The following is a 12759-nucleotide window of genomic DNA, read 5'->3' as shown; positions in this document are numbered from 1 at the left end:
TTCCCCCAAGTCTAGCTTCCCATACAGAGATCGCCAGCGCCCCTTTAAACTGCCAAAAGCACACTCCACGGTCATTCGGCACTGGCTCAGCCTGTAGTTGAACCGGTCCTTGCTCCTGTCAAGCTTCCCTGTATACGGTTTCATGAGCCAAGGCGTTAACGGGTAAGCAGGGTCTCCAAATATCACAATGGGCATTTCGACGTCCCCTACTGTGATCTTCCAGTCTGGGAAAAAAGTCCCTGCCTGCAGCTTCCTGAACAGGCCAGTGTTCTGAAAGATGCGTGCATCAGGCACCTTTCCAGGCCAGCCTGTGTTAATGTCAATGAAACGCCCACGGTGATCCACAGGCGCCTGGAGAACCATAGAGAAATACCCCTTCTGATTAACGTACTCGGATGCTAGGTGGGGTGGTGCCAGAATAGGAATATGCGTCCCATCTATCGCCCCTCCACAGTTAGGGAAACCCATTTGTGCAAAGCCATCCACAATGTCCTGCACATTCCCCAGAGTCACAGTTCTTCTTAGCAGGATGCGATTAATGGCCCTGCAAACTTGCATCAACACGATTCCAACTGTTGACTTTCCCACTCCAAACTGGTTCCCAACCAATCCGTAGCTGTCTGGAGTTGCCAGCTTCCAGATTGCAATAGCCACCCGCTTCTCCACCAGCAGGGCAGCTCTCAATCTCGTGTCCTTGCGCCGCAGGGTGGGGGCGAGCTCCTCACAGTCCCATGAAAGTGGCTTTTCTCATCCGAAAGCTCCGCAGCCACTGCTTGTCATCCCAGACTTCCATGACGATGTGATCCCACCACTCAGTGCTTGTTTCCCGAGCCCAAAAGCAGCGTTCCACGGTGCTGAGCATTTCCGTGAATGCCAGAAGCAATTTAATGTCATACGCATCAGGCGACTCGCTATCATCGTCGGACTCATCACTTTGGATCTTAAGGAATAGCTCAACTGCCAAACGTGATGTGCTGACGAGACTCGTCAGCATACTCTTCAGCAGTTCAGGCTCCATTTCCCACAGAAATCGCGCTGCACAGAAACCGTTGAGAGAGTCAAGATGGCACCAAACGTGGATGGAAAAACAGGGATTGCTAGGATGTGAAGAAATGCATCACGGGGCGTTGGGACAGGAAGCGGAATGACCCGCACCCTCCGCCCCCTTCCCACAACCCACGGCGCAAAAATGGGACGAGGTGCTCTGTGGGATAGCTGCCCATAATGCACCACTCCCAACACCGCTGCAAATGCTGCAAATGTGGCCACACTGCAGCGCTGGTAGCTGTCAGTGTGGCCACACTCCAGCGCTTTCCCTACACAGCTGTACGAAGACAGCTGTAACTTCCAGCACTGCACACCTGCAAGTGTAGCCAAACCCTAAGTTTCAGAGCTCTTGTGAGAAGAAAGATGCTTCTTAGGGGGGACAGAGCTCAGAGTTACCTCACTTTCAGGCTGGGTCTTCAGCATCAACACTAAAAAATCCCTGCAGCTGTGGCACGTCAAAGTCCAACCTTAATCTCACTGACTTCGCCATTAGAAAGTCTTAGTATGTACTCAAGATTTTTCAGTGCACTTCCTCAAGGTCCAGCAAATTGCATACTTTAAAGGAATCTGTCTCTTACCTAAACAAAACAGGCAAGCATTGTGTCAATCCATGAGGGAAGCATTGTGTCTATCCATGAGGGAATTTATCTTCCTACATGAAGGACATGACTTGAAGCCTAGCGAATGATGTTCCTGCATAAAGGCCTTTGATAGTAATGTAGCAGTTCATGGGCTAACAGCACTAACCTAAACTATTTTTTTCCCCAATGTGCTAACAGAATTCTAAATAACTATCCTAAATAATAAAAGAAAAATATTCACAAAGAAAAACTCCAACAGCTATCTATGCTAAGGAGGACACTAAGTTGTTCCAACTCTCAGAAGGGGGGCTATTAGAAGACATTGAGTAGCGAGCAGGGACACAATGCCCCGTATGTCCGTGGAAGGGAGTGTGGAGGTGTGAAGGGTACATGGTGGACTCTCCTGATAAAAACATCTGACTTCTATCCAGAAGGCATGTCTGTACCATGAATGGGATCCACACACACAGGAACTCATAGAAAAACTATTAGTTTGGAATTCCTACCCAAAACTGGAAATAACATGGAATAGTTAAATCTGCTTCTGAACTATTAAACCAGCAAGTGTTCCCATTTAACTACTGGGAAGTATAGTTGAAGAAATAACATGGGAAGTCCCTATACTGTCTCAAGAAAAGAAAAATAGCTATACAGCTCTATTTGGCATGAAGTATAGTCTAACCAGTAACCTTCTAAGGGAATGCTCTGACTAGAGGAGTTACCTCTTGGAACAGACAGCGACCTATAGAAATTAATGAACAACAAGTTCTTGAACAAACAGTGAGGTATCTCACAAAAGGGAGAACCTCTGAAATAGCGCTAATGGATGTTATGTAACCTTAGGGGTGCTTGGTATGGAGCACTAATCTTAAATGGAAAGTTGTCACCCAAGGAAAATGAATGGATAAAAACAGCATCAAGCCAGATGTAAAAGCAGCCTGTCTCCCTACAGTAGAGGGATGCGGTTATTGCCTCAGTTTCCCTCTTGGTTTTCTTATGGTTTGTAGTTTTCAAGCAGTTCTGGTGAGTTGAAGTGACTTGGTTCGCCAATTAGGTCATAAGTACTGTCCCCTTCCACAGTATAACTAAAAGGTCAACAAAACAGTCTCCCACCCTACCTCACAGTGGACCATAGCCCTTCCCCCAGACATGATTGTTTCAGCTCTTTGCCAGACACAACACTCCCTTCAGCCCTGATATCAAAGGGGTCGGAGAAGGGGGCATTCCTGCTGCCCTTGCTGGAATCCACAGCTTAGGCCCCCACATACATCAACTCTGGCCTCAATCCACACTGCAGTATACAGCCAAAGCCTCGTCCTCTCGCACTTCATACACACCCTTCCTGCGGGGGGGTGGGGTTAGTTCAGCATCTAGTTCTCTCAGAGGCCCTTTCCCTCAGCCTCCTCCAACTGTTTTCCAGGCCTCCTGCCTGGTCACAGTTGAAAGTTTCATTCCAGGTACTGCTTCAACCTTGGACTCTCCCAGGGTTCCACTATATTCAGTCCTGAACTCACCTGACCTCAGTCATAAGGGTCACTTAGTCATCTGAACCCTCATACTACAATTCACAGGACCTCTGCAGATTACATTTCCCAATACTGAAGCGCTGAGCCTCTGGTGACACTTGGGCTGGTGGTGCCTGGTTTTGAAGGGGCCAACACATTCTGTTAACCTCATTTCATTCCCTAGGAATAGTTGCAGTGTAAGTGCATTAAATCTGACCCTACAGTATCAGATTTTTGCCATTAGGAATAGCTCCTACCTATTAACAGCTTATGCAATTATGCAAGTCCCCATAGTCCCAAACACTGCAAGCTGTACATGGAAATTCAAGGAAACTACTTCAGCTCAAAATCCAACTTGCCTAAGTAGTAAGTGCACTGTTGATGCATATAAGATTTGTATTCTAGGTTCCAATTTTTCCAAGGAACAGCACTGAATGATAAATTTCAATCGAACCAGCTAGACAGAATCTTCATCAGTAACAAAGATCTTGGAGAAATGCCTTACATTTGAATAGCAGAACCTACTGGTTTGCAATTTGCATTTGTAAGGAGGAGGTTGAATAAATTTTCCTGCCCAGGAGATCCAACTTATTTGTCCTTGAGAGTGGACTTGTACCTCCCTTGATATGACCTCTCATTGGCTACTGTCATGACAAGCAAGTTAGGGGCAGGATGCAAATAAAAACACTTGAATCCCTACATAAATACATAATGATTGTCCATATGCTTCCTCATAGATGCCAAAGATGTTAGGGTGTTCCAAAAGCCTCAGCAGGTTCCAACAGTGCATTGTTAACAGGGAGAGTTACTCTCCCTAGGTTCTAGGACTTAAAAATATCCACTAACCTGTGCATGTTTTCCTGCACCAATTTGGCCTGTATATCTAAGGCCAATGCCAACCATTTAAGGAGGTCCTCCTGTGCCTGAAAGTGTTCAGCACTGGAGAGGAAGCATCTGTTACCATGGTGTCATCTGGTGATGAGGCAGATGAAGGAAGAGGTGTCACTGGCCTCTCTGGATGCAGTACCAGACCCTGCACTTGTTCTGAGGTAGTGTTCTCCACCTGAATCTGCAATGTAGGTGGCTGGGGAGGTGATGCCATGGGTGGGTTGGGTGCTCTTGCCCTGAAGTGGGTTGAAGGTCAGGACCTTAAGAAATAAGGAACATCCTGTGGATTCCCAGGTCACTGTGGAAGGCATCAGTGGCCAGTAGGCATTGTGCCAAGAGCCCGTCTCTGCTGCGGGAACAGTGATGGATGAGAAAGGGGTCAGGATGAGAAAGCAGTTCTCAACTGTCTTTTAGACTGGGAGGGAGAACCTCAAGCTCGACTACGATGAATTCCCAAAATGATCCAGAGGTAACGGGGGAGTAACCCCTGGCAGAGCAAGACAGAGACCAGCCTCATCAGAGGTCCAATGTGCTGGTTGCATCAGCCCGAAGGCTGACAGAGAAGTTGGTGCCCTGAAGGACTGGCAAGGGCAATGCACTCTCATTTGGTACTAATGCCAAAAAAGGCACAGACACTGGTGTCGGTACTGATCCCAGTGACACAGTCTGCACACCATGACAACTACTGGTGTCAAAGATGACTGCTGTGCTAGCGAATCCCTCAGCACCGGTACCAGCGCCAGCCACAATTATGTACTCAATGTGATATGCACTGTTGAGGGTGATGTTGGCAGCTGAGACACCTGTGTAGTTAACCTACACAGTGCCATCATTGCTGATGAAGTCGTAGCACCTGAATATTCCCAGACAATTGGAGAATGAGGATCCAAAAGGCAACACACATCTGACATTGCCTGATATGTCAAAGGACGGGACACCACTGGTGCCAGTGTCACTGGTACCAGACTCAGGAGACATCCCATGGACAGAGCCTGAATCGACGGTACAACCCCAAATTAATGTTGCCTCAGTACTGGAGAGCAGGTAGAAGGGCCAGTTCCATCATGTGTACCTGAAGAGTCAAGGTGCCAGTCCGCACCGATTCTGGCAGAGGAGGACTCTCTCCAAGCTCTGGAGTGGCTATGGTCTGTTTTATAGGTCATTTTCTCAGAGGCCCAAGGGAGGTGAATGATCCCTCTTCCTCCTAGAGGAGGCCTCAGAGTCTGACAGAGGAACATCGTCTTGTTATGTTTATGATGGTGGCTCAGGAGCCAATACTGTGCCAGGTGCAAATCAGGACTCGTGGCATGCTGCATCAGGTGTTGCTTGAGCCTCAAGTCCCTTGACTCCTGCGTTCTTAAACGATTTGCAAATAGGAGTACCTTTCCTTAACGTTCCCCTCTCTACACACTACACATGAGGATCACTATTAGGAACAGCCACCCCCCCACATGCCAGACAGAGCTTAAATCCTGGTGAAGGCATTCCACCTGAAAAAAAAAACTCAACCTAACTTTTCTAACTAAGGCACTACTAGATAACTAAGTATTATGACTATTTACAACAAAATTTCAGAAGAATGAAATACAAAAACAGCGTGAAGAAACACCACACAAACTCCAACTCTAGCTGCGGGCAGTGAGAAGGAATGGGGGGTGGGGCGGGAAAGAGGGTCAGAGCAGTAGTGCCCTTAATACTCATGTGAGGGGCCATGAAGAAAGAGCGCAAGCACCGGCCCTATGGGTACTGCTAGGCAAACTTTTCTGGCTTTGGTGCACTGGACACATGCATACCTGAGTGGAACATATCTGCAACCATTCAAAGAACTATTTCTTGTTTTGTCTCATGGTATTTAATGAAAACCTTTTAATTCACTGTCTTCGTTTGATGATAGGATCAGTTTTCCATTCATCACACTACACTAACCAATGCTTTAAAGGGGCATTTTCTTTTTCATTTTAAAACCTGACTTGAGCTTTGGAAGCTGTCAGATCAAACGCTTATTTAGCAACATCCATCTTCCCAACGCACAATAATTCATTCTTTACAACAAATACAGAGGATGACATTTCCCATATCTGCAAGTGGACAGCCTTCACGCTAATGTCCTCTTGTAGTTTTGTTTTGTTTTTAACTGGAAACAGCCACATGAAAAAATGCCACTTAAATACATTTGCAAGAATATTCTTCCCTAATCAACTAAAACAGACCTCTTTGTTTGGGATTAGTTTTGCTCCTTCCCCCACCCCCAGTGGTGAGTTCTTAATTTAGTGGATGAATTTGGTCCTCATGAAAGTGAGGATCACAGCTGGAGGCAAATGCATAGCATGGCAAGGTGCTGTGCAGGATTCTCCATATAGCTCTGACAAATTATGTGATGGTTTTATTATGTGGACAGATGTCCCCTGAAGGCCAAGAAGCAACTACCAAATTCATTCTCACTTCGGACCTACTCAGTATTGGAACCTGATTTACCAGAAGTGAATGTTAAGTGCTTTAGCCCTACTTTACTTACTAGTTCCTGCACACTCACTGCACTACATAGCTCCTAGAATTTTTCACTTAAATTCTAACTTTCCACTTAAGAGTCTCTCAGAATATTAAAAGCATAGACCTTCAGGGAAAAATCACTTGTTTAGCTAATTTATAACACAGTATACACATGATTAAACAACTATTTTTCAAATTTAGGGAGGCCAAAACTAAATATTTCCTTACCTCCAGGGTCTTTGTCTGGATTATATTCCAATGCATTGCTACAGATGAGATCAATATCTGTTAGGAAATCCTTGGCAGTCAAATAGTTGTGTTTATCAATTTTGGTTATTACTGTTGACAGGTCCATTGGTTCTTTGATAACTTCAAGATAATCTGAAACCTACAATCAAACAGCATACTGAAGTGACACAGGGCCTTATGCATTTCATCGACACACTTTCCCACGTTACACACATATTCATGCAGCATACTCAGTACTAATTAAGAAATGTGCCAGTTCAACATTTTGAGCACTCTCATTTTCAACACATCTTTAATGCAAACATTTTAAACAGAGAAATGGAAATTATAGTGCTGGTGTTAGACTGCTAAAGTTATAGTTCCTTCAGAGAACCAATGATACATCTAATTTTCAGAGCAAACTAAATTGGTGCTGCAATTAAAGCCTCTTTGATATTTTAACATTGTCCTGAACATGAAAAATAGTGGGCCTACACCCACACAAAGCAGAACTGTGAAACTGTTTCTCCATTCTGTAGGTAAGCCTTTTTTGTTAATTTAAGTAGTCAAATCATTAATCTTTAAAAATAATTTTCTGCAAAACATTTGCAATAATCATCTGTATGAACACCAAATCTAATTTCACCACAATGGACTTTGCAGCAGGGCATTCTCAGAAGGAGGCCCCTTGTCTGTGGAGTTCACTGCCTTCCTGTGGTGCACCTGCACCTCATCATGGGTTCAGCAGTCCTCCAGGCAGAGTGAAAGGTATTTAACTGAATTAATTGTATGATGATGGGTTAACTCTTGGCAACAGAAGATACCAATAAAGCTCTACTAACTGTAGCTCACTGAGATATGCTTGTATTTATTATTTATTCTTTGCTTCAATTAAAACATGTACTCTGCATGAGTGCTTCAATGTAATTAAGATGACGATCAATTTAAAATTAGTAGGTCTCAATGTTTGTGTAGTCCTGAATATTTTCAAATCACCCATATATTAAGGTGATGGTTGCCAAAAAAAGGAAATGCATTTAGATCAAACTGTAATGGCTCCAGAGGAATAATTTTTGACTAACCAGGTAAACATGCATTTTTAGAAGTTCCAACAAAAAATATATCACAACATAAATCTTAGATTAAGACCATACTTCAACGTCATATACAATACCTATCTACTGGCTAAATGCTTAAACATATATTTAAAGTGCATTTTCTATTCTGAACAGACAGTAAAAATGGCATCCCCAAATGTACACTGTTCAGTTTACAAGTAGAATGATATTTTTCTAAACAGAGGCCCTGTTAACTCATCCTGGGATCTAAAAGTCAACCTGTATTTTTTCTAGTAAGTGTATCACCACCAGTAATAGAATCTTCATGTGAAACTGCAAATTTATATAGCAGATCAATTAAATAAGAAAAGGAGGTCTTCTTGTTAAGGCATTAGGGATTGAGACTTGAGAGATCTGAGATTAATTCCTAGCACTGTCACAGATTTTGTATAACCCTTTGGCAAATCACTAAATCTCATCTGCGTCAATTCCCCATCTATAAAACGAAGATGATAATATTCCTTCTGCATAGTTGAAGAGAATTGTTCATAGTCCTTTAACATAAACAAGTTAAGTTACAAATAATGTTCAAATACTGAATCTGGCTTGAAGCTGGTGGAGGACTGGATGGGGCCTCTCATAAATGCCTGTTAACTCTGCATGTAATTTAAAGTGCAGTTCTTCTCTAAAAAATTACACTAAAAATGACATTGCAGGGTTCCATTTTTATTGTCTCTCAATGACTTACAGAACAAATGTTCAGATTGGAAGTAGAAGAGTGTTTTTCTTACTGCCATCCCTACAAAGTTAGTATTCTATCTGAAAGCCAAGCTAGGCTCTCTCCTTTTCATACACCAGCACAGTAATAGACTTGCAGGCCAAATGATGCCCTCAGTTATAACTGCAACCCCACTGTCTTCCAATTATGTTCTTCAACAGTAAAAGCGAATTTTTGTTAATTAAAGAAAGCAAATCCAATTCCAAGTACATCCTGGTAGCAGATTTGATGAATAAGGTGCTACCATTTTTTAATGCTGATTTTCAGAGTGGAAAAGCACTTTAAACTGACTAGTATAGGCTAGAGTAATGCAAGTTTCTCTGCTGAACCAGTAATGTGTCCAAGAATATGCTTCTGATCACTCACACTGTGGTATAGAAGGTTATGACTAAGCCACCAGTTGATTACTGATGGGCAGAATTGGCTAGGTCATGGATAGCAAGGATATCTGGGATATTAATTTATCCACGCCCTTTTTAATTAATAATATTTTTTTCTAATAGGTTCAACTTCATTTTTTGCACATTACTGAAACAAGACCTCTTCAATATCCACCGGTTTGCTGAAGATGTTAAAGCGTTTGTCTGTGGCCAGCCTCTTGGTAACATCCCTGAGAAACAACCGCAATTCTCTCAATGTGTTCTCCTCCTGGTCCTCCATTCGTTGCTTTTCTGTTTCTGAGAGCTGGCGGGGAGGAGACGGTAATGCAAGAGGAAGAACTTCCAGAGCACAAAGAGCTAGGGAAGAAAGCAGGAAAAAGTCAGAAAGTAAGTACACCTCTACCTCGATACATAACGCGACCTGATATAACACGAATTTGGATATAACGCGGTAAAGCAGTGCTTCAGGGGGTGGGGCTGCGCACTCCAGTGGATCAAAGCAAGTTTGATAAAACGCGGTTTCACCTATAACGCGGTAAGATTTTTTGGCTCCCGAGGACAGCGTTATATTGAGGTAGAGGTGTATTAGTGAGAGGGAATAGTACGACTACCCCTTTCTGGACTTTCACAATGCATTTAATCAAGGGGGGGGATTTCCCATTTTCCTTCCAACTTTTCAAACTTGACCATTTAAGCGCCTTCCCATCTCACTCAGTATTACAGAAACAAGCAAGCTCTGCACATTGATAAACTGGTAGTTAGGGTCAACAACTGAATTTCCCAAAACCATTTAAAAAGAAAAACATTTTACAGTACAAAACTTTATTCAAACAGATTCTCACACTACTGTGGCTTTATTGTAATGTAGCTTACCAGCCTGTTTCCTTTTGGGTGGGGGCATTGATGCCTGATTAAGAATCAACTCCTGGAAAAATCTCAGTCTGTCTTCTTCACTTGGTCTTTGAATATAAAAAACCTCTTCATACTGGATTCTAAAGATACACTTCACCTGCAAGAAAACAATGTCATGAAGAGTCAAAGGATTCAACTTGTTCTTGAACTATTTGATCAAAGTATATTTTAAACACAGAGGGTCAAACTTTTCAAAAGAAAGACACAAACTGTCCATACTTGAGAAGTTACCAAACCATTTCCAAAGAAGCACAATGTCCAAGGAAAATGAATAATCTGGAATTGTTACTGAAGTTTCCATAACATGCAAGTTAAAGGGGCAGTGCAGCAACAGTTGCTACTGCAATGACAGGAGGAGGAGAAAGAGAAAATAAAAAAAAAAAAATTGCATGAATGCCTCAAGTTTTAAAACAACTAAAGCTACACTGCAGTCGCTGAGTCAAATTCTACTCTCTCTTACACTGCAGTATAATCGAGACTAACTCCACGGACTTCAATGAGTTTTTCTGGAATTATGCCAGTGTAACAGAGCAAAATTTAACACAGTCTAGAATAGCGAGAGCTTCTTTATGGAGATCAAAGAAGATGGAAATCATTCTTAGTCGTAGAGGAAATACTGTCACTTCAAATAAAGACAAAAGGATTTCAAGTTTGTTATTTCAGCTGTTTTCTGTGCAGAAGATAATGATTGCAAGAATTAGTACATATGAACTAACCTTAGACTTCATGTAAGGTAATTTCAATGTGAGGTATTTTTAAGTAAATTATAAGAACTATAGCATAAAGTTCTGGTTATGTACAACTGTTCTACATTAAAGTGTTCTATATTCTTAAAGAGACACACATTGGTAATGCTTCCACTCAAAAAATATTTAACACTCACCTCTTCAGGTAATTCACTATACATGGTTTCGGAGGTAGACAGCAGAAATATAGGAGAAAATGACGGTATGTCTTGCAGCAAAGTTAGAAAAGTAGCTCTCACAGTTTCACTGACAGCTTCCCACCAGTCACCAATATGAGGCATGTAAACAATACTTGGTACAGTTCTTCGAGCTTCACGAAAGATCTAGTGAAGAGAAACACTAGTATTTAAATTCAGAAATTAAGTATTACAACACACAATAAAAAATGAAAACTTATGGGCTTAGGTAATGCCTCCTGATGCCTTCAATAGACATCCTCTCATCAGCTTAATTAGCTCAAATTACAATAAAAATGCTGTCCATTCAAGTTTTTATAAATATATTGTTTGCTTAATTGAATTACTTTAAGCCAGTATGCAATGCCATCCAAAACATCTACAGGTCATAAGTCAACACCCTGTTTTAATAATCTATTACAACAAAGATCCAACAAGCAAACCACATGGAAAGTTAAACTGTATCACATTTTGCAGCAGAAGAGAAAAATGTGAAATGTCACAACAAATACAAGATGAAATGTTATACTAGCTTTTTTAAGATTCGTAAGCATTATACCGAGTCCATTAAGCAGCTTAGTTTTGGCTCAGGCACATTTTTTGCTGTAAGATGGCTACCTTTACATCTGCTATTGTGTGGCCGTGTTCTCCTCCAGGTTTTTGTATATTGCTATTCCTAATATCTGACTTTTGTCCATTTATCCTTTTACATAAATGCATATTTATACTTGCCTCTGGAAATTTCCATTACATGTGTCTGACGAAGTGGGTATTCACCCACGAAAGCTTATGCTCCAATGCATCTGTACTTAAGGATTGTCTTTCTGGTCCTAAGTTTGACTCCCATCAGGAGAGAGAGATAAGGATGTCATTCCTTTTTTACAATATTAGAGGTCTGAATCTGAATTTTGGCCTTACTTGTTTACTTCTTCCAACCACGCCCTCTTTTAGGTGTTGAATGTAATGTTAAAAATGAAGCTAACACACATTACCACAATATAAATTATTTGTGATAACTCTGTGAAGCTTCTCTTCCACACAGCTGCTTGCTAAGAGCATTATGGGATTCCAGCCACACACAATTATTCACTAAGCTAATAATGTGCGCACAGAGCACAGATAGTTTAATGCAAAGAATGTGTGTGTGTGTGTGTCTGTGTGCGCGCACACACAGTTTGCAACACACACAGTTTGCAACAAAAGCTTCCTACTATAAGACAGGTGAAAGACTTCAGTTGCCGCCCCAGCCCTGGGCTCTCCCTCCCCCTGACCCGCACCCCCCTGCCCTGGGCTCTCCCCCCCTTGACCCGCACCCCCCTGCCTCCCCAGTCCTGGGCTTTCCCACACACACCCCATGCTGCCCCAGTTCTGGGCTCTCCCCCCCACCTGCCTCGCCAGCCCTGGCCTTCCCCCCACCCGCACCCCTCTGCCACCCCAGCCCTGGGCTCTCCCACACACACCCCATGCTGCCCCAGTTCTGGGCTCTCCTCTTCCCCCCCACCAGTGCCCCCTAACCCACACATCCCCTGCCGCCCCAGCCCTGGGTCACTGGTAACTTGCTCCCAGGGCGGGTCATTCAGCAGGAATTTTGGATGTGCACAGAACACAGACAGGATTGGTTCCCATATGACTACAGAACTGCAGTAAAGTGGAAAAATTTTCAGCTTGTGTGATGGGAGGATATCTGGATGCATATTATAAGACTGTCCTCCATAAATGCAGAAAAGTTGAGGTGCCTTTATTATTCTTTTGTTCCACTCTTTGTTTCTATGGGGAATTTGCCAATGCAATATCACTGTTGTCCTTTTAAACAACTAAAACTAAAACAAAAACAAACAAAAAAAGGGGGCAATGGCTGTTAAAATAGCAATTCCAGTCCTAAAAACCACTGGGAAGCACGTCTTGCTCAATTTTATCCTACTTTTTCTACAGCAAATTACAGTGGATCAGTATATTTGATTTGGGAGAAA

At 42.7% G+C, this 12759-nt stretch overlaps 1 protein-coding gene across 1 annotated transcript in view; it reads right to left on the bottom strand.

The window, feature by feature from the left end:
* ATAD2B (ATPase family AAA domain containing 2B) overlaps positions 1-12759 on the bottom strand; it is a 149764-nt gene that overhangs the window by 51406 nt on the left and 85599 nt on the right. Inside the window, exons 19-22 of the mRNA XM_045011276.1 lie at positions 10751-10936; positions 9829-9964; positions 9116-9312; positions 6740-6899 (exon numbers count right to left, since the gene is read on the bottom strand). Of these exons, the coding sequence (XP_044867211.1) occupies positions 6740-6899; positions 9116-9312; positions 9829-9964; positions 10751-10936 (679 nt within the window). The remainder of the gene's footprint in view (positions 1-6739; positions 6900-9115; positions 9313-9828; positions 9965-10750; positions 10937-12759) is intronic.

Source organism: Mauremys mutica, chromosome 3, assembly GCF_020497125.1.
Source record: "Mauremys mutica isolate MM-2020 ecotype Southern chromosome 3, ASM2049712v1, whole genome shotgun sequence".
Classification (NCBI taxonomy): Eukaryota; Metazoa; Chordata; order Testudines; family Geoemydidae; genus Mauremys; species Mauremys mutica.
This window is presented reverse-complemented; position numbering and strand designations above follow the sequence as displayed.